Source organism: Exophiala mesophila (genome assembly GCF_000836275.1).
Source record: "Exophiala mesophila strain CBS 40295 unplaced genomic scaffold supercont1.1, whole genome shotgun sequence".
NCBI lineage: Eukaryota > Fungi > Ascomycota > Eurotiomycetes > Chaetothyriales > Herpotrichiellaceae > Exophiala > Exophiala mesophila.
This window is the reverse complement of record NW_015622504.1, coordinates 2092641-2111531: the sequence shown is the minus strand read 5'-3', so window position 1 is coordinate 2111531 and position 18891 is coordinate 2092641. Positions and strand designations below refer to the sequence as shown.

The 18891-nt window shown below is 49.1% G+C and overlaps 8 protein-coding genes across 9 annotated transcripts; 4 read left to right on the top strand and 4 right to left on the bottom strand.

The window, feature by feature from the left end:
- Positions 1-196: 196 nt before the first annotated feature.
- Positions 197-2359, bottom strand: PV10_00676 (uncharacterized protein). The gene is made up of 3 exons (XM_016364786.1): positions 1999-2359; positions 656-1948; positions 197-598 (listed from the first exon to the last, which is right to left on the bottom strand). Exons 1-3 carry the CDS (start codon positions 2231-2233, stop codon positions 258-260), a joined length of 1869 nt encoding a protein of 622 aa, XP_016228435.1. The 5' UTR covers positions 2234-2359; the 3' UTR covers positions 197-257.
- Positions 2360-3328: 969 nt separating this feature from the next.
- PV10_00675 (uncharacterized protein) lies at positions 3329-5107 on the bottom strand (the record flags this gene model as incomplete). Its single annotated transcript, XM_016364785.1, has 4 exons — positions 3329-3848; positions 3935-4564; positions 4621-4863; positions 4932-5107. The coding sequence occupies 4 exons, from the start codon at positions 5105-5107 to the stop codon at positions 3329-3331; spliced, it is 1569 nt and encodes a 522-aa protein (XP_016228434.1).
- A 1150-nt stretch (positions 5108-6257) lies between these two features.
- Positions 6258-8046, bottom strand: PV10_00674 (uncharacterized protein; the record flags this gene model as incomplete). Its single annotated transcript, XM_016364784.1, has 5 exons — positions 7898-8046; positions 7746-7837; positions 7355-7681; positions 7018-7268; positions 6258-6950 (listed from the first exon to the last, which is right to left on the bottom strand). Exons 1-5 carry the CDS (start codon positions 8026-8028, stop codon positions 6258-6260), a joined length of 1494 nt encoding a protein of 497 aa, XP_016228433.1. The 5' UTR covers positions 8029-8046.
- A 679-nt stretch (positions 8047-8725) lies between these two features.
- On the top strand, positions 8726-10534 carry PV10_00673 (uncharacterized protein; the record flags this gene model as incomplete). Its single annotated transcript, XM_016364783.1, has 5 exons — positions 8726-8803; positions 8860-9145; positions 9198-9719; positions 9784-10131; positions 10182-10534. 5 exons carry the CDS (start codon positions 8726-8728, stop codon positions 10532-10534), a joined length of 1587 nt encoding a protein of 528 aa, XP_016228432.1.
- A 325-nt stretch (positions 10535-10859) lies between these two features.
- Positions 10860-13584, top strand: PV10_00672 (uncharacterized protein). The gene is made up of 6 exons (XM_016364782.1): positions 10860-10927; positions 11005-11126; positions 11181-11275; positions 11328-12174; positions 12235-12846; positions 12896-13584. The coding sequence occupies exons 2-6, from the start codon at positions 11031-11033 to the stop codon at positions 13256-13258; spliced, it is 2013 nt and encodes a 670-aa protein (XP_016228431.1). The 5' UTR covers positions 10860-10927; positions 11005-11030; the 3' UTR covers positions 13259-13584.
- PV10_00671 (uncharacterized protein) lies at positions 13298-14476 on the bottom strand (the record flags this gene model as incomplete). Its single annotated transcript, XM_016364781.1, has 3 exons — positions 13298-13921; positions 13974-14375; positions 14432-14476. The coding sequence occupies 3 exons, from the start codon at positions 14474-14476 to the stop codon at positions 13298-13300; spliced, it is 1071 nt and encodes a 356-aa protein (XP_016228430.1).
- Positions 14477-14880: 404 nt separating this feature from the next.
- On the top strand, positions 14881-16386 carry PV10_00670. 2 transcript variants are annotated; one of them, XM_016364779.1, is made up of 9 exons: positions 14881-15014; positions 15089-15161; positions 15216-15287; positions 15356-15379; positions 15441-15607; positions 15676-15822; positions 15901-15959; positions 16041-16186; positions 16245-16386. In XM_016364779.1, the coding sequence occupies exons 1-9, from the start codon at positions 14906-14908 to the stop codon at positions 16330-16332; spliced, it is 885 nt and encodes a 294-aa protein (XP_016228428.1). In that variant the 5' UTR covers positions 14881-14905; the 3' UTR covers positions 16333-16386. The 2 variants fall into 2 exon arrangements, with proteins under 2 accessions (XP_016228428.1, XP_016228429.1); XM_016364780.1 differs by lacking the exon at positions 14881-15014 and having other exon boundaries at positions 15055-15161.
- Positions 16387-17311: 925 nt separating this feature from the next.
- Positions 17312-18191, top strand: PV10_00669 (uncharacterized protein; the record flags this gene model as incomplete). The annotated part of the gene is made up of 2 exons (XM_016364778.1): positions 17312-17689; positions 17751-18191. The coding sequence occupies 2 exons, from the start codon at positions 17312-17314 to the stop codon at positions 18189-18191; spliced, it is 819 nt and encodes a 272-aa protein (XP_016228427.1).
- Between the last annotated feature and the right edge of the window lie 700 nt (positions 18192-18891).

The following is an 18891-nucleotide window of genomic DNA, read 5'->3' as shown; positions in this document are numbered from 1 at the left end:
TCCGATAAGGGTAGGTAGCTAGCTGTACCTATGTGGCCTTAGGGTAAGGTTGGAACCAACAATCCAATAATGATCCCTACCTACCCTTGTATGATGTGGTGGCCAAGATCACAATCCTCGAGATATGCATGTCAGAGCCTACGCCTGAGAAAACAGAGAGAATTCGAGAGTGCTGTTCACTCTATGTGTGATATCGTGGGCTTATAACATCATCATGAGTCCATCGGTCACCTCGTCTCCCCAACAACACCAACCCATCAACCCAATAATCCAAAAGCCTTTAACAATTTAGGCAAATAAGGAGTCCCCCATCCTGTCACTGCATCCCAACCTGGAGTTGCAGGGAATCCCGTTGTATTACACCCGGATGAGCTCCCGTTGGTCACATCAGTGAACAGCTTGTGTCCCTGTGCATACAACCAAGGGTTGAGGAATCCAACTGGAGGTCGCCCCTCGGTGATCAAGGCATCGTTCAGAAGAGCAAACACCGCAGCACAGATTGGAGATGAGCCAGACGTGCCGACCAGTCCATGAGTACTGCCGTTCCAAATGGTAGGAAAGACTTGACCGATGCAAGAAAGATCAGGATAGGCACGGCCTGTCATACTATGATTAGTTCGACCTCGATGGAAGGTTAGTGGGTGAAGAGACTTACCACCAGGATTGTATAACCCATCATACAATCCGTCAAGACCCTTCACATAAGACGACACCGCCTTGGCTTGATACTCAGGCCGGTCAAAATATTTGCTAAATCCTGCACCACTAGTGAAAACGCCTCCAGAGTGAAGTAATCTCCAAGCAGCAGACTCAGGATATCCCCTCGTAGCGCCCACGACAGTCACATAAGGACAACTCGCGGGGAAAGAGGGCAAGAACTGATAAGTCGTGTTGTCTTTGTTTGAATAGCAAAGATCATCATCGCCCACGCCGCTATCTCCACTTGCAAAGAACAACGTCACGCCTCTGGCGCCCAATTGAGCAAATTGGTTGCAGGTCGCTTGAGCATAGGCTCGACTGACAGTTTGTTCATCATCGCCATATGACGTCGAAATGACTTGAGGAAGATCATCCTGTTCGAGAACCCAGTTGGCCCATTCGAGGAACGGCTCATCACTGTTGTCCGGAGTTGCTAGGTCAGGCACGAAACTGGGATTCCGCCCGCCAGTATGGTAAGCAATAAGTGGTGTGGGATATCCAATACCGATCATATACTCGGCATCAAGATTGGCTTCGAGGTCCAGCATTTCATCCGCGACGTTGGTGCCATTGTCGAGCACTCCGCCATCGATTGATATAGCTTCAAACTCATACGCGTACGCCTGCGCTTCGGGTCGATAGAGACCAAGGAAGATGCTGATGTCTGATCGATTTGTGGCTTCGTCCAGATAATTGGTGTGAGCCATTTTGTTAACACCGGCTGATTTCACCTCATAATCAAGTGTTCCATAGAGCGTTCTGAGGCAATCTGGTGTCACACTGGTGAAGTTGCATGCCGTTGCCACTGTAGCATTGTCCGGTAGAGGCAAAACTGGTGCTGTGGTCCAGTCCTCTGCATCCACCAAGACGTGCTTTGATCGCTTTTGAATTTGGTTGCGCTTTTGGTGTCCTCCTAGTCTGGCCCAAGAGTTTGTCGGCTGGATAGTACTGACATGTTTGTGAAGATATCGGGGGAGCGAGTAGCCCTCAGTTCGAATCAATATTGAGCCGTCTACGTTATGTTGGTAGACGAAATACTTGGTGTCGAGCAATTCTTCCACTTTGGACAGTGGCAGCGTGATCGAAATCCAGTCTTTGGCTGGGCTGTACTTCAATTGATCCGGCTCGATGCCATGGCTATGCAGCCATTTGTGGATCTCATGCGTGGCTTCTTCTGAGGGCTTGACCAGGTCATGAACCTGCTTGGCCGTAAGGTGTTGGCCATATCTGGCGTGAAATGGGTCCGACACTGTTATTGGTAGTAAGTTCCCGTTTGGCTAGAGTGCACAAACAACGCACCCTCGTAGAGATGTTTTTCGAGTTCCTCGAATCTACTTTGAGTCAGGCCCAATGATAGACTAATCATGTGGTCGCTTGAAGGACTTCCAAGGTTGCTCCATGCTGGAGGCACTGGATGAAAGTCTTTCACAGCATAATCGGTCCGAGGTCTTACGGGGTTAGCGGACACTGATTGCAGGCAAGGAAAGGAGAAGAGCACTAGGGATAGCAGGGCTCGCTGGAGGCGAAAAACCATCGTGCTGAAGATGGCTTGCCCGAATTGGACAATTGAACAAGAGGCTAGAAAGTAAAGGCAGAAGGCAGGACTCTGGCTGATATTAGAGGTGATAAAGTGTCGTGGGAGACTTTCAAACCAATCTGTTTACAATAGATCTGTGCGTCATACAAAGACAGAGAAGAACCATCCAAAGTCACCTTCCTATATCACCTTCCATATCGAAGAAGCAGCCGACAGGACGTGGGGTAGCATCCTCTCAAGGTACAACATCTTGAGCTAAAATACCAGGGATCTATGCGAACAAAGGTCCCGCCAGAGCGGACGAATCTTAAGAGCCTGTGGGTGGTACCTTGCGAAAGCACGATGTGTCAAAGCATCACAAAGCCACTGGATTGAGATTAGTGATGTGGAGGCAGAGACAAACTTGGGTGGTAGGGTGGATACAAGCGTCGACATGATGGCTGAAGGTCGTGGTTAAGCTTCGCGGGAGGGAGGGGTCGCAGGTCTTGCCCTGGCCAAGTACTCCGTAAATAGCTTAAGCCTTGTTCCGTTAAAACTGATAGTCCTAGACTACTATTGGATGCTAGGGTGGTCTTGTTCTTTTTGCGAGTCTGTGCGCGTTGAACTGATAAGTGGAAGAATACGGAGTACGCTGGCGGCGGCGGTGAAGTTCCAAGTGAGTAATGTGGATTCCCTGCCCGGAAGAGGCTTGCAGGAATGTGTACGGAGTACGTGCTGCGAGCGTATCTCGAGAGGAAGAGAGGAAGACGCGATTCATGGTGCCTTTTCGAGATAGTACTCATTACACGAGGCTGATTCATTAATGTCGGGGTGTTTACCAACAAATTGTCGCCTAGGCCTTATCTATCGCTGCCACCTTATCAGGCGTATGCCGATCGATGTACCTGCCTGTGCCAATCAATTCAAGTCAGTAAAATGGTGATATCGGGATCCTGTGAAGCACGACTTGATTCTTGTCATCTTTGAAACTTATCTGCCACGTGCTTACCCATGACTCTAAATTCGATATGTTGCCCAACGCGTCCGCTGCCTCGAACGTCTGCCGGTGATATAGACTATATAGATGTATCCTCTACTCGCTTCTATTTCAACTCACAGGCTAGCCTTGCCTTGACTCTCAAATGGAAGGAAAATCGCCGCCAATCCAGCAGCAATGAACAAAGCTCCACTTGTATACACCGGAGCCACTGTCTCCAGATTTGCAAACATCGCCACAATTGGGGCCATGATTCCAAACACTCGGTTCGCCGAAGCACAAAGTGCTGAGCCAGATCCACGGTCGCGTGATCTGAAGATTTCTGGGGTATAGGCATATAAAACTGCATACATGATGTTGCTGGTGAAATTATATGCGCAGTTCCAGCCCAGGAGAGCGTCGGAGCTGCGGGCTGTGGTTGAACAGTAAAGGAAGACACCCGTGAGAGTCGTAGAGAGTGACAATGTTCCTTTGCGTCCGAAGCTGCGAATCTCCACCAAGAAGCCTCCAAGAATTGCGCCCGGGACACCAAGAACTGCGATAATTACTTGGTTGCGGTAAGTGATGTAGGTGGATCCATCGCCGAATTCTGCCCCACGGATGCTTTGAAGGTATGGAAGATACGCATTGTAGAGCCTGTAAAGAAAGATATAGTAAGTCACACGAACAAGAGGGCCTGGCGTCCGCGGAGACATAGCGAGAAGTGGATCAGCTGGACTCACGGATATCCCAACCCAATAAACGCCCAAATAAACATGATCATCGTCGTGCTAAAGGCGAGCTTCTTGGTCGCGAAGAGCGCACGCACATGTTCACCATTGAACGCTGCGAGTTTTCGTTTGATTGCAGCTGACGCATTAGTCTGCTGAGCCTGACCACCACCCAAAAGCTCACAAGCTTTCAAGTCCTCGATCGTTAAAGACGTAGTTTTCCCATTGCGCCGAGCCACCTCATGAACAATTCGCACTGCTTCCTCGTCCTTACCTTTACCCATGTTGTACTTGGGCGACTCGTAAATTGAAAAAACTCCAAATCGGATGATGAACATGACAAGAGTGAGTCCGCCTACGGCAAGGACGTAATATCTCCATCCCATATTAGCAGACCGTGTGCAAGTCTCGCCTTCTTGGCACGTCATGTTCCCGAGAAGTGGCCAGGCAATCAATGTCGCGATAAGTTGCGCCAGTGCCCAGTCAATAGACAGGACCGTCAGAAGATATTGATGCGATCCAGGAAGGAATTCGAGGAATATCGCACTGTCAACCGGAAGGTTGCCTCCGACGCCGAATGACCACAAGGCTGCGAAGCATCCAATCGCGGCAAAGTTAGGAGAACCTGCAGATGCAAGACCACTAGCGTAGAGAATCAGTACAAAAGAATAAGGTCCTCCCTCATAAGTGTGGCATACAAGACCGAGATGATCCCCAATGTGATGTTGAAGCCCCACTTGCGGCCAAAGATATCGCATCCAAAGCCCCAAAACATGGCTCCTGCAAGCAACCCAATATTTTGCGATAGTGTCAACAATGGCGGCCTCGATGGGTTGAACTCATTGGTGATTGGAGTGAAAATGAGCGATGTGGTTATGGGCCACAGGTTATCCATAGCCCAGCCAAAGCCAACGACAATGAATAATTGCCATTGATACCGTCTGCATCAGCAATATGTCAGTAACAGCATATCCTGGCAAATCCAGTGCTGGTAGAGAGAATTGCTGACCCCATTCCAATGTCCTGGATAGCTCGATTTAGCACTTTGGCCTTTGCCTCGTATACGGGGTCGGTCTCGCCCTTGGGAATGGCGCTGATGTCATCGATTCCCACGGCGACCTCGGAACCCAATCTGTTCCGGTAGCCGTCACCATCTTGTTCAACAATCCGCTTATCATCAGCCATGGTTGCCATTTTGTTATATGGGTATGGCTCTTGGAAAGTCGAGCCTCACCCTAGGGAAGGTAGAATTATATGTAAATGATCGCCTGGTGTGCTACGCGAGGGAAAACAATGGTGTAAATAGTGTTTTGCGCACGCAACGGATATTAGATGCGTGCGTGTGAGAACTCAAAACGCCAGCGACGTCAGTGCGCAGAAAGCATTGGAATTGCGCCATTGCCCGTAGCTCAAGCTGGAGCCTATAGGGCCATTCACCAAGAGGAAAAAGCGACGCAAATGTAACATAAATCGCCATGCTTTTGTTGGTGGATTGGGTAGTGGTCGATCACTTGGATCGACCTCTCTCAAGGCTTGGTTCAACAAGCCCGGACGAAAATACAGTATGTGGTAGGACAACAGGAACTGCTCGCAAGACAGCCTTGAGTTTTCTAAGCGTGAAAAAACACGATCCAGCGCACCACTAATCGCTTATCTTCCCCCCACAGTTGAGCCGAAGATCGCCAAACGTCTGGCCTGAAATCGTCATTTATACGGGGGTGTGTCCGCAACTCTCATTGTGAAGGTAACACAGCTGGCAATCGCATCATATCGCACCAATGAGCCTCTCGGCCTGCGGAACTAGACCTCAGCTCCGTACTCCGTACATATTAGATACGTCAGCTTCTTTGCTTGAAATCCAAGATTCTCAAGTTCCATTTCTCAAGGCAAAAGGGTAGATATTCTGCTCCATATTTCGCGAGCCAAGTCTTTATAAGGCTAAGCCACAGCTTGACTCTTGAGTCCTTGGAAGTTGCCTCGGTTGCATAGGCACAAGGCGCTTGGGCTTGTTAAGAGATCACGAAACTAGAGGTACAACAACGAGAATTGATAAGAATAACCATAATTTATGTGTCGATACCACGTGCTCTTGGTCCCACCACATTTTAAAGCCTGGAAGATCTTCCGTTGTGTGCGGGTCATGTCATCACAGGGCTTCTCGAGCGTGACTTAGCAGTACTATGCCCACCAAATACCCCGGATGCCGAATGATTTGACTAGCATTGCCATTGGATCATCTTCCACTTCACTAGGTCATGTACCTTTAGTGGCTTAAAGTGACTAAGGTAGGCCATGGCCACCGTTCCACATCCCAAGCGAACGCCTACATCTCAAACTATTTACGACCTGATTCCTCATCGCGACTGCTATGACCACTGACAGAATCAAGGTTAGTCATTACAACAGTCTTCTCTTGAGACGTTTCGAAGTTGATTGAATCATCTTGTCCTTTCTCCACCACAAAGGGCCCGGCTTCGGTACTCTTTCGTCGAGCTTCCAGATGTCTGATGACAAGCACTCCACCAAGCATAGCGATAGCAGAGGCGATGATGGCGATACTACCGGCTCTCCATGCTGGCGCTTGATCAGCTGCGTAAAACAGAATCGGCCACCAGCAGTAGAATACGACTGCTGACGTATTCATGGCGGCAAGGATGATAGCTCGCTTTGGCGCGTCGCCGAAGGTGTTCTTGCTCGCCCAAGCAAACATGACCGTCTGATTGGCATACTGAATACCATTCAGATAAAGGGCAAACATGGTCGCGGCCCTATTGGGCGGGTTGAGCATGATCGCTCCTGAGATGATGGCAGTGCAAGAGGTGATGACTCCCACGTGCCATGATCCTCCCGAGAAGTCAGAGTACCATCCTAGGACAAGTGTTCCCACGATCCCCACTGCACTGACGCCCATAGGCATGTAGTTGACCATTTGGACGGTGTAATCTTCGGTCCATTTAAGGTAGAGATTCAACACGGCGTTGGTGGAAAACATTTCACAGTTGGCACCCATGGTCCATATGAAGCAGAACTGTTTGAGTTGTGGTGTCAGTCAGGTCTGTTCTCTTTGCAAGCAATGATAGCCAGTTGGAACTCACAGCATATAGTTCCCATGTGGACAGAAGCCGCTTGAAAAGCTGTTTATTAACCTCTCCGTGTACGTGCTCAGTGGAGTGGTCACGCCGCAGCCGTGACACGGACAACTCCCTCTCGTCTTGGGTGAGATAGAAGGCCTTCGTGGTTTCAGGCGTGTCTGGAAACAGCAAAAAGACATACAAAGCAATTGGAAGTGTGACCAAGAAATCGATTATAAACATCCATCGCCAGCCATGGAGGCCCGATTTTCCATCTATCACGACGTGTTAGTACAATCTCCACGTGCCAAATGGTGTCGAGAGGCTTGAACCGAAGTGAATGGGGAAAGTGGCGACGTACTAAGGCTCGTATAGATGCTGCCCTGCATAAATCCGGAGAAGAGAGTACCCGCAAGACCACTGCTGGTGAAGATACCTGTTCTCTTTCCAAGTTCTGCTTCTTTATACCAGCTGCCGAGAAGGTAATGTGTTCCCACGAAGGTCGACCCTTCGAACAAGGCCTGAAAGGCGCGGATACACATGATGGCCTCCTTGCTGTGCACAAAGGCAGTGCCCAAGGTGCACAAACCCCATGCAATGATGCAAAAGGTCATCCAGTAGCGTGGACGGAAGTACTGCATAGCAAGGTTGTTGGGGATCTGGCCTACAACATAACCACACCAGAAGACTTCGAAATGATTAGCTTGGCTCTTTCATGCGGGAATGTCTTGTGGAGGATCTATCTGACTTACTGGTGTTGATGTAATTAAGGTCTTTGCCACCCATGTTAAGCTCCTCCTTCATGCCACTCACATAGGCATTGTTCAAATTCGATCGATCAAGGCTAGAGTTTGCAGTCAGCTACAAGCCTTGACAAGGAAATAGAGACCAAGCAAGTGCTTACTAGTTGACCCAGTACTGGAGGCAGCATGAGGACAGGATGAAGGCATCGATCTTGACGATCAATCTCCTTTCAGCCTTAGTTTCCGCCGGGGCCCCCCATACCGCGGTGCGGACTGCTCTAAGAGCACCCATGCTGGATACTGAGTAGAGGTGGCAAGGGTAGTGGAAGCAAGATCTGGATAGAAGAATGGAAGACTTGTGTACCTCGGCAGAGAGTCCTTGGTGGTGTGATGAGAAGGAAGTGATCCTGCCTCTGTGACTCACTCACGCGACACACGAGCAATATATATCTCAAGCTGCCATTAACCAAGCCCGTATGGTTGTAGAGTAGGGATTGACGCAAAGATCATATCAGACGATACCGCGTGAAGGCACGAGATAGATAATTTGGGTTTGCGGCGTGCTTGTAGAACTCTGATAGTGTTATCGAGACGTACGTCTACCGAGCCTGGGCTTCGATGTCCCCCAGACTCTCTACCACTGGGTGGATAGCTTCTGGACCAATATCAAACCAAGAAAGAACATCCATATATGGGTCATGGAGTGGAAATTTGCAAGGTGGGCGCATATTTCCGCAAGGAGCTCCACTCTTTGCGGATTTGGCCTTTCCCGCGATATATGCTTTACGGTGATCGAAATCATATATCCAGGACGGCGGGGCAAATTACAAGGCCCATAGGGCTACTTGAACGTTTGAGGATAATAGTTATCATGCAGAGTTTTAACATGCCAGATAAAATGTCGAATAGAATGCCAATACTCTTATAGTGAGCATCTTTGACGCGGGAGAGCGTTCTGAGGGCAAAGCCACGGATCCTAGACTTACAGCATGTTCAACGTCGTCGCGATAAGCCCATCATGGGTGTTTTGGGGTGTTGCCGCCCTCGTTTTGCTAGGCATCTGGATGGTATGTTCACTCCTTTTCGTATGCTTTGAAATAGTGAAGTGCTGAAGCAGTCTCAGTATGGAATGTCCTCGGATATTCCCTTTATCAAAGGGATCCCAGAGATGCCATCGTCGCTTCCATTCATCGGGCATCTTCACCTTCACGCAGGCGTATCAGGTGTCAATGATGGCGCTCTGTGGTCTTCCTGGGCTAGGAAGTTCGGCTCAGATCTTCTTCAGGTCAAATTTGGCAGAAACAGAGTTGTCATCGCCAACAGCTTCGACGCAGTCAAAGAACTTTTCGTGACAAACGGACATCTCACATCTGCAAGGCCGGAGCAATTTGTGTTTGAAAGATACATTGGTAAGTGTTTTTGTGGTGGAACTTTTGTCAACCATGTGGCCTGACTGTATAGGGTATGACCTTGGTTCTCACTCACTGGACGAGAACTTCAAGCCACAACGACTCGCAGCACTTAAAGCTGTGAAGCCACATGAATGGCCACGATTCTACCCTGGACTTGACCGAGAAGGCGACAAACTGATCATCAGTTTAGCAGAACAAGGTGATTACGGCCGGGCATCTCTCAATCCTCTCAAACTGCTACAGATCGTTGCCATGAACCTTGGGTTTCAGATTACCTTTGACAAGAAATTTGACGATGCCCATGATCCGTGGTTCCGGGAATACATCGAAAATGCTATGAAAATCACAACAGTACGTGGTGCATCCAATACTTGGGCAGACTTTGTGCCTATTCTTCGATTCACACCGAAGTTTCGTCGGCAGGCGCGTCTGGCCGAGGAAGCGTCGAAAAAGAGGTCGGCAATGATACTAGAGCTCCTTCAGGGCCTCAAGGCCCGGATCGACCAAGGAGAACACCCAGATTGTATTGCTGCATCAGTTCTGACCGACCCAGAAGCAAAACTTACCCTTCGTAAGTAATTCTCAACCTTTGAAGAGTTAGACTAGAGTTCAAGATTGACTGACTTTGGAAACAGCAAATGCGATAAAGTGTTGCACTTCAATGCTTCAAGGGGGAACTGAAAGCCTGCCGAGTCACATCTGTGCAGGACTTGGTGGCCTTGTGGCACCCGGAGGCAAAGAACTTCAAGATCGGGCATTACAGGAGATCTTGGAACACTACCCCGACGGAGATGCCAAAGTCCATGCTTTCAGCGAGGAAAAAGTACCATTTGTCGCAGCATTGTACAAGGAAATCCTTCGAAATTATGTCGTCTTGCCATTCAGTCTCCCACACGAGGCTAGCGCGGATATCACTCTGAAATCCGGTGTGACCATTCCGAAAGGGACTCGACTGTACATGAACTCCGAAGCCGCAAATCATGGTGAGTCAATCTCATTGAGCGTCTCAAGAGCGTTCACTGACAGAGGATAGATGGGGAGTACTTCGGAAAGACGGTCGACGAATTTGAGCCAGCACGCTGGCTGGATCCGGAGATGAACAAAGGAGGCATGAACTATTTCTCGTATGGCGTCGGGCCACGAATCTGCCCAGCCTGGTCAATCGCGAATCGCATCATGTACGGATTGTTGTTGCGCATCCTGCTTGCTTTTGAGCTAGAAATGGACCCGGCAGACCCACCGCCAAAGTCATGGAAGACGTTTGGTAGTACGCCGAGTGGAGTCTTGAACGCACCAAAGATGTTCAAGGTGCGATTTGTCCCTCGAAATGAGGAGCAATTGAAGCAAGAGGTGAACGAAATGAAGACGAAAATGGGGCAAAGGTAGAAACCGAGCACCCATATTGCATTGCAGGAGGGAGGACAGATCGTATAGGTTTCGTAAGGCTGAAGGGTTGGAAAAGCACTTCCAGTTTGGTGGATTGAGTCGGCTTCTTCAAGAGCTGCGATGAAGATCACAGGATGTCAAACATAGGTTTAACAGCTTTCTAGACCAATCCCATGTATAATTCCTCGTTTGACATAAGGAGATACTAACCACTCTGAACGTCACGTGGGGAGCGGGGGTATTATTTTGGTGGCGCACTTATTAAACCTGACACATATCTTCGATTAGATTTAGCAACACCATCATCTCTCTCTCTCTTGCGATAGTCCCAGATAGATGGCTTTCCCTCCACTCCCCAGGTATGTCTGCTGAAGACTGTAAAGTCTTAACTCGGTGAGTATTAATGCTCCTCTATGACTTCTGTTTCATTCAATGTTAGCAGATGGAGATTGACGTATGCTTATGTCCAGAATCTCCCGCCTCCTCGGCCGTCAACATGGCCGAGCGTCTCACACTCTCTCCAGAGACTCGGGCAGCAGCCACAAAGCGTGCGACATATGCGTGTGCTCGTTGCTACAAGTTGAAGCGTAAAGTAACCGGATCCTGCAATTCTCATTTAAGACATGGGGTCTGATCAACTATGCAGTGCGACAATGGGTCCCCAGCATGTTCCCGCTGCGTCAAAGCACATGTTGAATGTGTTGGACTCGACAGGTCAACAACACAATTTGTCCCTCGAAGGTGATTCGTCTCTCCCTCGGTGATTGGACCCGTTGTGCTAAATGCAGTGCAGCCTGGTTCAATACCTTGAGCAGCGTATAGCTACGCTCGAATCCAGTGTTGTGAACTCGGATGCAATAATTAAGCCCGTTCGACCTAGTCCTCACCTGCCTAGTGGTCTCTCGCAGGAGCCCCATTACAAAGATGCTCAGGCTCACTCTGCCGAGCAGAGACATGACGCTATCTCAGCCTGGGCCGCCAAAGAGCGACAGTACGGATGTCAAAGAACTGTTTTGGGTCTGCGAGGGTCCTCCTTCAACCCTCTCATTATGAAATGCTCGATCTTGCCCTTCACGAGCGACGTCAGCCCCGATGGATCGGAATATCTTACTCAGATTGCCCTCCAATTTGGAAGTCGCGATATCCTCTCTCTTCATGCCATCCCGACTCATGTTGCTGAAACCTTGATCAAGGTATACATCGAGAAAATTCTGCCCCAGTATCCTTTCTTCCCCGAGGAAGACCTTCAATCATATCAACTACTCGTATTCCCTCCACACGGTGCTGCGACTAGGGTTGTGTCGTCTGAAGCTGAATTCGTCGTTGCGATGATGATGGCAATTAGCACGCTTACCTCCAAGAATCCGAACCATGATCGCCTCATGTCACTCAGCACGAGTTTGTACAAATATGCCATGCAGAGATATGATCCCCTTGCCGAGCCATCGATTGTCAATCTCCAGTGCACGATGCTACTTTGCCAGTTTGCCAATTTCTGTCCTGGTATCTGCGAAATTTGGACCTTAAAAGGAATGGCGGTCAGAATGGCTGTTGCCATGGGTCTGCACAGAGAACCTGGATTCGCTCTCAAAAGTTTCGATCGAAAGAAGATGGAGCTGCGCCGGAAGATGTTTTGGACTGTAAGTGCTTTTAAGCAATGCATGAATTACCCGAAGAGGTTATTAACTGCTTCTCATCAGCTATACTCGATGGACCGATCAATTTCCATCGCTGCTCTACGTCCTATAAGCCTTGCAGATCACCTCATAAACGCGAAATTTCCATCAGAGGATTTTACTTCCGGTTCCGACCCTTCATCGTCCCGACAGAGAATGCAAATCACTAGATTCTTACGCCACGTCAAGTTTCGACAAATCCAGTCTGAAATATACTCGGTCAACTTTGGAGATAGAGAGCCTGATTCTCTTCCCTATTCTTCATGGATGAAAGCAAGAGATGAGGAGCTTCTCGAATGGCGCAAGAGTCTTGAAACACTGGAACAGACTGGCTTCGACTGGTTTGATTTCGTCATGTACACAGGGCAAATATACCTGCATACGCACTGTCCGCGGAATCCGCACCCAGATGCTCAATCAGTGATCAAGGGATTCGAAGCTGCCAGAGGCACAAACAACGGATACTTTCGAATGTACTGCAAAGGGTTTCTCAAGTTTGACTGGCACTGTGCCCACCATGTTTTGACAGCAGCAACACTTCTAATTCGCCTCATCAAACATGATTATCAAACCTTACTACGGACATACTCCAGCCGCGAAATCAATTCAGCACTCGACGAGTGCTCAGAGGTCTTTGTATGCCAAATTTCCCTTCAGAAGCAGATACATGCTGACTTTGTTGCAGACAATCCTCTCGGAAAAATGGCCAGAAGCATCAAGATGTCTCAAACAATTCGAAATCGCCAGGTCGGACTTGTTCTACGCCTTTTCGCTTTCTGCAGACATTCTCATGGGATCAACGAACCAATCATCTGTCGGGGAGCAACAACAGAGCAATTTGTCTCTTGCTCACATGCCATCCATCGTGCCAGCGGCCCCATCGCCTCCGGTAGTGCAAGAGATATCAGAACCGCTTCCCGATCTCGAGCAAGTCTTGGAGCCATCAGACCTTGAACCATGGGTACACACCATCAACATGTTCACCGATTACACTGAAAGTGACTGGGATGTCTGGGCAGGTCAAACTGAGATGCATTGGCCATTCTAACCATCGATCTTGGTGTTTCTTCAAACTATCTAAAAGACATCATCCCATAGACAATACCGGCCCCTCGTCAGAGGTACCAGGCATTCCCATCACGACCTCGGCCGTTGGACGTTGCCCTTGGACTAATTTCATGACAATGCAGAAGAGAGTCCTACTCCTCGTCTCGATTGGCCGTTCGGGATTTTCTTGACAACAGATCGCTTGTGGGGAATTAAACGTGTCTGAGAAGATTTCTTTGCGGAGGATGTTGTCATCAACAGCGACACCACTTTTGGCCAGTTTTGCAGTCAACATTCGTGCCCTGTCAAGCCGAATGGGCGACCCAGAAAGCCATGGGCGCTCATCAACATGGCGATTTTCAATCAGATGGTTGGTGTGGCAAACTATACCATCTTCGTCCGGGGAGATATAAGAGTCTCCCCGAGGAGAAAGCTCCATGCTGATTGGGCCGGTCGGGTCGGCCAGGAGAAGATGCTGAGCTGAAGCTATTCCTCCGAGAGCCTGCAAGCGCTTGATCGCCGAGGCTGTTGACGAAGCCTCCAGACACAGCCGGGCGGCAACGTGGAATGGAATTTTCGAGCTATCAGCTGGTTTCGCACGTATTGCATTCATGCAGACCCCAACGGATGAAGAGTTGAAACCAATCTTACCAACCAAACCGGCCTTGAAAGGAGATCAGCAGCCCTTCCCGGGACTCGAAATGTTGGTCTCTTACCTCATTAACCATGAAAATCTTGGGCTTGCCGGGTTGGTCGATTGACATGATAGCCACGTTGTCTTTGACTCTGGCTGTCCAATCCCAATTCTGGGCCAGGAAAACACCGTCGCTCCTGGCCCAGCCCAGGCTCGTGCAACCATCTGAGAACATTCCCAACGCAATTTCACTTCGACAATTGAGAGTCACAATGTCGAGGATGTCTAATCTAGATCCTTCAGCAATCCCTTCCATTTCTGAGTATATCTCAGGTGTGAGACGTTGTAAAGTGACGGCGTAATCTTGTGCAATGATCTTGACTGCTGCCCAGTCCATATTCGAGGTCTTTTTGAACATTGCATCATAAACGGAAATCTGACTTTTGATCTGTGACGCGAGGAGTCTTCCATGCTGAACTCCAATCTATGTGGAATACATTAGCCCCCATCACTTGTGGCCTACGCCAAATATCTACATACCTCGTGGGGGCTCCCACTCAGATCAATGCGAAGTGTCTCTGGCATTTTGACCATTGTATTGCTTGCGTAACCTACGTGGACAAGAGAAGAGTCACTTAATCGGTCAGAGCATGTATGATATCCAGAAATCAGAGTTGAACTGCAGTTGCCTTTGAAATGTACAGGAGGAGCACCACATCTCGAACCAATTGTACCATTGTCCATTGAACCGTAGCACTAAGAGCGGAACATCGGCAACGACAGAAGGACTATCAAGCCAAAAGACTGCCGAGGATCCGGACACACAATTGTAGTGGGCGGCACCTGTGATTTGCTCTCGCCCAACTCCGCACCCGTTGGACCTTGGATTTATCGGCATCTAGCTTGTCATTGAAGCGGAGAAATGCGACGTCGACAACTCCAAAGCGAATGTTTCCAGTTTCAATTCCTGCCCTAGGCCAATGCGGTTGCTCTGCTCTACAATCAACTATCACCATGGGCAAAAAGAGGGTGCTTGTGGGCTACGGCGTCGATGTCGATGCTGTCTCAAACCACATCAACACGATGGTGGGCGGCAAGCCTGACCTGATGAACATCTCACGAGGTCGGTTATTGGGACCTCCATACACATCAGGCAAAGTGTTGTGCATCTTTGCTGATTAAGGACGATTGAAAAAGGGGTCTTCGGTGCTACTCGGGGCGTCGAGCGATTGTTAGAACTTTACCGCCGCAAGAATATCAAAGCTTCATGGTAGGTCTTTTGCTGGAGCAACGGACTCGGTCATTGGAACTTACTATCGTCAAGGTACATACCGGGTCACACGATTGAGAGCTTTCCGCTGGAAATGAGTAAGATTCGTGATGCTGGTCATGAAATGTATGTTCGGGCCGGGATCCGCACCTTCCAAGTGAAAACCAGTGTATTAACCACAAGGTCGCGACCAGAGGCCTTCATGGCTATACGCACGAGTAGGTCGACTCTATGCCTATCTAAAGAGCCATATCGATTGCTGACGAGATTCTACTGCAGATTTCCTTCGGAGCTCTCAGCACAGCAGTTTGAGACCATCATGGTAAAAACCATTGATATCTTAACAAAGTTCTGTAACGGAGAAAAGCCTCAAGGATTTACGTCTCCAGCGTGGAAGAACAGCCCCGACCAGATTGGGATATTGGAGAAGCTGGGTATTGGATATGGTTCGTCTTAGACCAACACCCCTGACTCTCGCTTTGACTTTAGCTCATTATACATTATTTCTCCTCAGATCATTCATTCATGCATGACGACTTCCAAGCCTACTATATGTCGACTGGAAGAGAAGAGGTCGTGTTGACGGATTACTCAAAAGATCCCAACGAGTGGATGGTGCCGATGAAGCAAGCGGAAAAGACGAGCGTAGTGGAGATTCCTGGTGAATATACATTCCTTCCGACCTTCCGATTCAATTTGTCAACGAATTACTGACAAAACCTCTCTTTGCCTACGGTAGCTTCTTGGGCACTTGACGACTGGCCACCCCTGCAGTATATGCCGAACAGACCTAACAGTGTAAGATACCCTTGGACCACTCACTTACGATGCCAGCTTCTCTTTGTACATATGCTAATAGCAAGGACTCAACACGAACAGCAAGGCTTCATTGATCCATACAATGTGGAACGACAATGGCGAGAACAATTCGAATGGTGCTACCGAGAATACGACACATTCATCTTCCCTATGAGTATCCACCCACAAGTCAGTGGACGGCCTCACATTCTACTCATGCATGAACGGTATGTTGAGACTAGTGATTTGTCGTCCATTGCATTGAAGCATCATCTGACTTACCAGGTTAATCGACTGGATCAACGAGCACGAGGGAGTGGAGTGGTGTACATTTGCGCAGATGGCCGAGGAGTTTCGGCAAGGCAAGATATGAATTTTACTAGTGTGCAAGAAATCTGCCAGAGAGCTGTATTATCGTTCTCCGCCATGGTTTACTTTGTCAGATATGGTAAATGCATGGTTTGCTTTAAGATTACTCTTTGCATGGATTCATACTACGAGTAATGTGGACAGGCCACTCTGTCGGACGTGACATTTCGCTCGCCACTGCCAGTTGATCTGGCCTCACCCAATTTAGACCTCAGCCATTCTTCCGACTGTTAGACTTGTGTCAATTGAAATAGTGTGGAAAAGCCCGGCTGTTCGGCAGTGAAGGCAATTCAAAAGGATAAGGCTTCCCCAGAAATTGAAATCTGGGGCATGTACTCCGTACGCCCTGCGACTATGGACCGCATCCAGCGCTCCGATGGGGAACCTCGTATTTGTGCTTGCGGAGTTGTTCGCAAACAACCCGTTAGGAGGATGGTAGACGTAGACCCTTCGTATACGATAGGACGTGCCATCAAGCACTATCATATCCTAAACATGCGTACAGCTAGCGGGTTCGTGCCTATAGTGTTGGCATGCGACGCCGAGGGGCGGGACCAGCAAAGAGGGTTCAGTGCGGACTTAGGCGTCTCGTTTCGAGAGTCATTCCCGCATCCGCATGTGACGGTCCTTGTTGAAACTACACCCCAGTTGGCTTGAGAGCGAATACAATTCGTGTTTCTGGTGTTTCCAAACCACAACGTACTAGCCAGGGAAGTGATCTGTGGATAATCTTCACGTTGCGGAAGATTGACCAGCTGATAGTTCAGGAGTCGGGGTCCTCAGATAGAACAGGTGTGTACGAGGCAGGAGATAAGGATAAGCCACCATCCTTCGAAAGGATTCCCGTTGGCTATCAATCATACAAGGCCAGAGAACCGAGTTGCAGCAACAGAGATATAGCTAAGAGCGAAGAAAAACGGATTCTTGGTGTGTCCCTCGGGGCCAACGTCACAAAGTGCTTGACCTGCGGAACAACCGACAAGATGTCAATCACATCTAACCTTCCACCACCTAGATCCATCCTCCTTGTGGGCGGCGGTCAGGGGATCGGACTCGAGTCAACCCTGTATCTCCTTGCCAACTCTCCATCTAGTATTCATTTGATCGTCTTCGGACTCGACATCAATGACCAATTGCGCCGACACCGCGATACTCACAACCGGCTTCATCTGCTCCAGGGAGATGTAACCAAATCGGCAGACCGAGAGAGGGCAATTCAATTGTGTCTCGATGTCGCTGGTGCTCTCGATTGCTTGGTATACTGTGCCGGACTGATCACACCGATCCAGAGGATCGAGAACCTGGATTTGGATGCTGTGAGACTGACCTACGAGGTCAACGTCTTTGGGGTTATTGCAATGGTAAGTAGATTGTCTCGTCGCTTAATATCGCATCGCATTGCTGATCTTGATACCTCTGAAGTGTCAACTCGCCCTTCCACATCTGCTTCGCTCACGACGGCCCCATGCAATCATTCTGTCATCAGCTTGTGATTTCAGTGTCACTTATCGTGGCTGGATGACTTATTGTACAACCAAAGCGGCGTTATCCCGCTTCATCCAACTCTTTGCACACGAGAACCCGGAGCTTTGTGTGCAAGGTGTTTACCCTCGTCTCACAGATACCAAGATGCCGGCCGATGTTGTGGCGGGGAAGTATGCTGGCATTATGGCTGAAGCTGAGATTCAAAGGTTCCGTGACTTCGCAAAGGACAGCTCTACCTTTGAGCCGGCTGCATGGTGCGGCGAAGCTGTCGCTCGTCTTGCCTATGGATCTCAGATGGGAGGTAACACGGGAAAGGTTCTGTACTATGAGGAGCATGTTCCCGATTTGGTAGCGAAAAAGCCTAGAGCCCGACTATAGTAGAGAGATAGATTCATCCATCTTCTGTATCTGTGGGAGAGAATCGTGGCGTACCCTCGTTCAGACTTTGCAACATCTCACCCACTAATAGTTTTCCGTGGTTATGATCGTGGAGAAGGCGTGATAGTGTTAGGCGAAGTTCAGTGTCGGAGGCTTCGTGGCGTTTTCGAAACGACAGACACGTAATGGCTTTGAGAATTGTTTCTTCTTGTGTCCAGCCAATAAAAGGTGTAGGAGGAGGTATCATGGATTTCTCATGCCCTCTTGTGATAGATGGCGAGTCGCGACCACTCTCGTGTAATTTATTGAAGTTTTCGATCAAGGAGGCCGAAGTCGAAGCATCCTGGTCGACCACAGAACAACCTCGCGCCCTCAAAGTTGTAAATAGTTCAAAGGTTGCTTGTAGACAGTTAAATCGTCCGTACAATAAGTTTGCACTTTTGGAGCAGTCTTCTAAACCTGAGGCGCTGTAGCCGGGAGGAGAACCTGTGAGACTTTCCCAGGACTGTACCCACTGCTCAAGAGCCTCGTGGACAGGTTCGCTCCAGGCTGCAATCTCATCACTGTCGTGATGCCGGGTATCCAGCAAGTGGTGGTGTATGTTAAGTCTGATCTTGGCGAGCTCATGCAGCTTTGACGAGAAAGAGTCCTCTCGACGTTCTTCAGTCTTTTTTGCGTGGTTTGTGGGCCGCCCTAGGGC

Coding starts and splice junctions, on each gene's coding strand:
- PV10_00670 (XM_016364779.1), top strand. CDS start 14,906: ATGGGCAAAAAGAGGGTGCTTGTGGGCTACGGCGTCGATGTCGATGCT. Junction 15,015..15,088: donor CCTGATGAACATCTCACGAG/GTCGGTTATTGG, acceptor CGATTGAAAAAG/GGGTCTTCGGTGCTACTCGG. Junction 15,162..15,215: donor AAGAATATCAAAGCTTCATG/GTAGGTCTTTTG, acceptor ACTATCGTCAAG/GTACATACCGGGTCACACGA.
- PV10_00672 (XM_016364782.1), top strand. CDS start 11,031: ATGGCCGAGCGTCTCACACTCTCTCCAGAGACTCGGGCAGCAGCCACA. Junction 11,127..11,180: donor GCTACAAGTTGAAGCGTAAA/GTAACCGGATCC, acceptor TCAACTATGCAG/TGCGACAATGGGTCCCCAGC. Junction 12,847..12,895: donor ACGAGTGCTCAGAGGTCTTT/GTATGCCAAATT, acceptor ACTTTGTTGCAG/ACAATCCTCTCGGAAAAATG.
- PV10_00676 (XM_016364786.1), bottom strand. CDS start 2,233: ATGGTTTTTCGCCTCCAGCGAGCCCTGCTATCCCTAGTGCTCTTCTCC. Junction 1,949..1,998: donor CGAAAAACATCTCTACGAGG/GTGCGTTGTTTG, acceptor TACCAATAACAG/TGTCGGACCCATTTCACGCC. Junction 599..655: donor TGGGTTATACAATCCTGGTG/GTAAGTCTCTTC, acceptor ATAGTATGACAG/GCCGTGCCTATCCTGATCTT.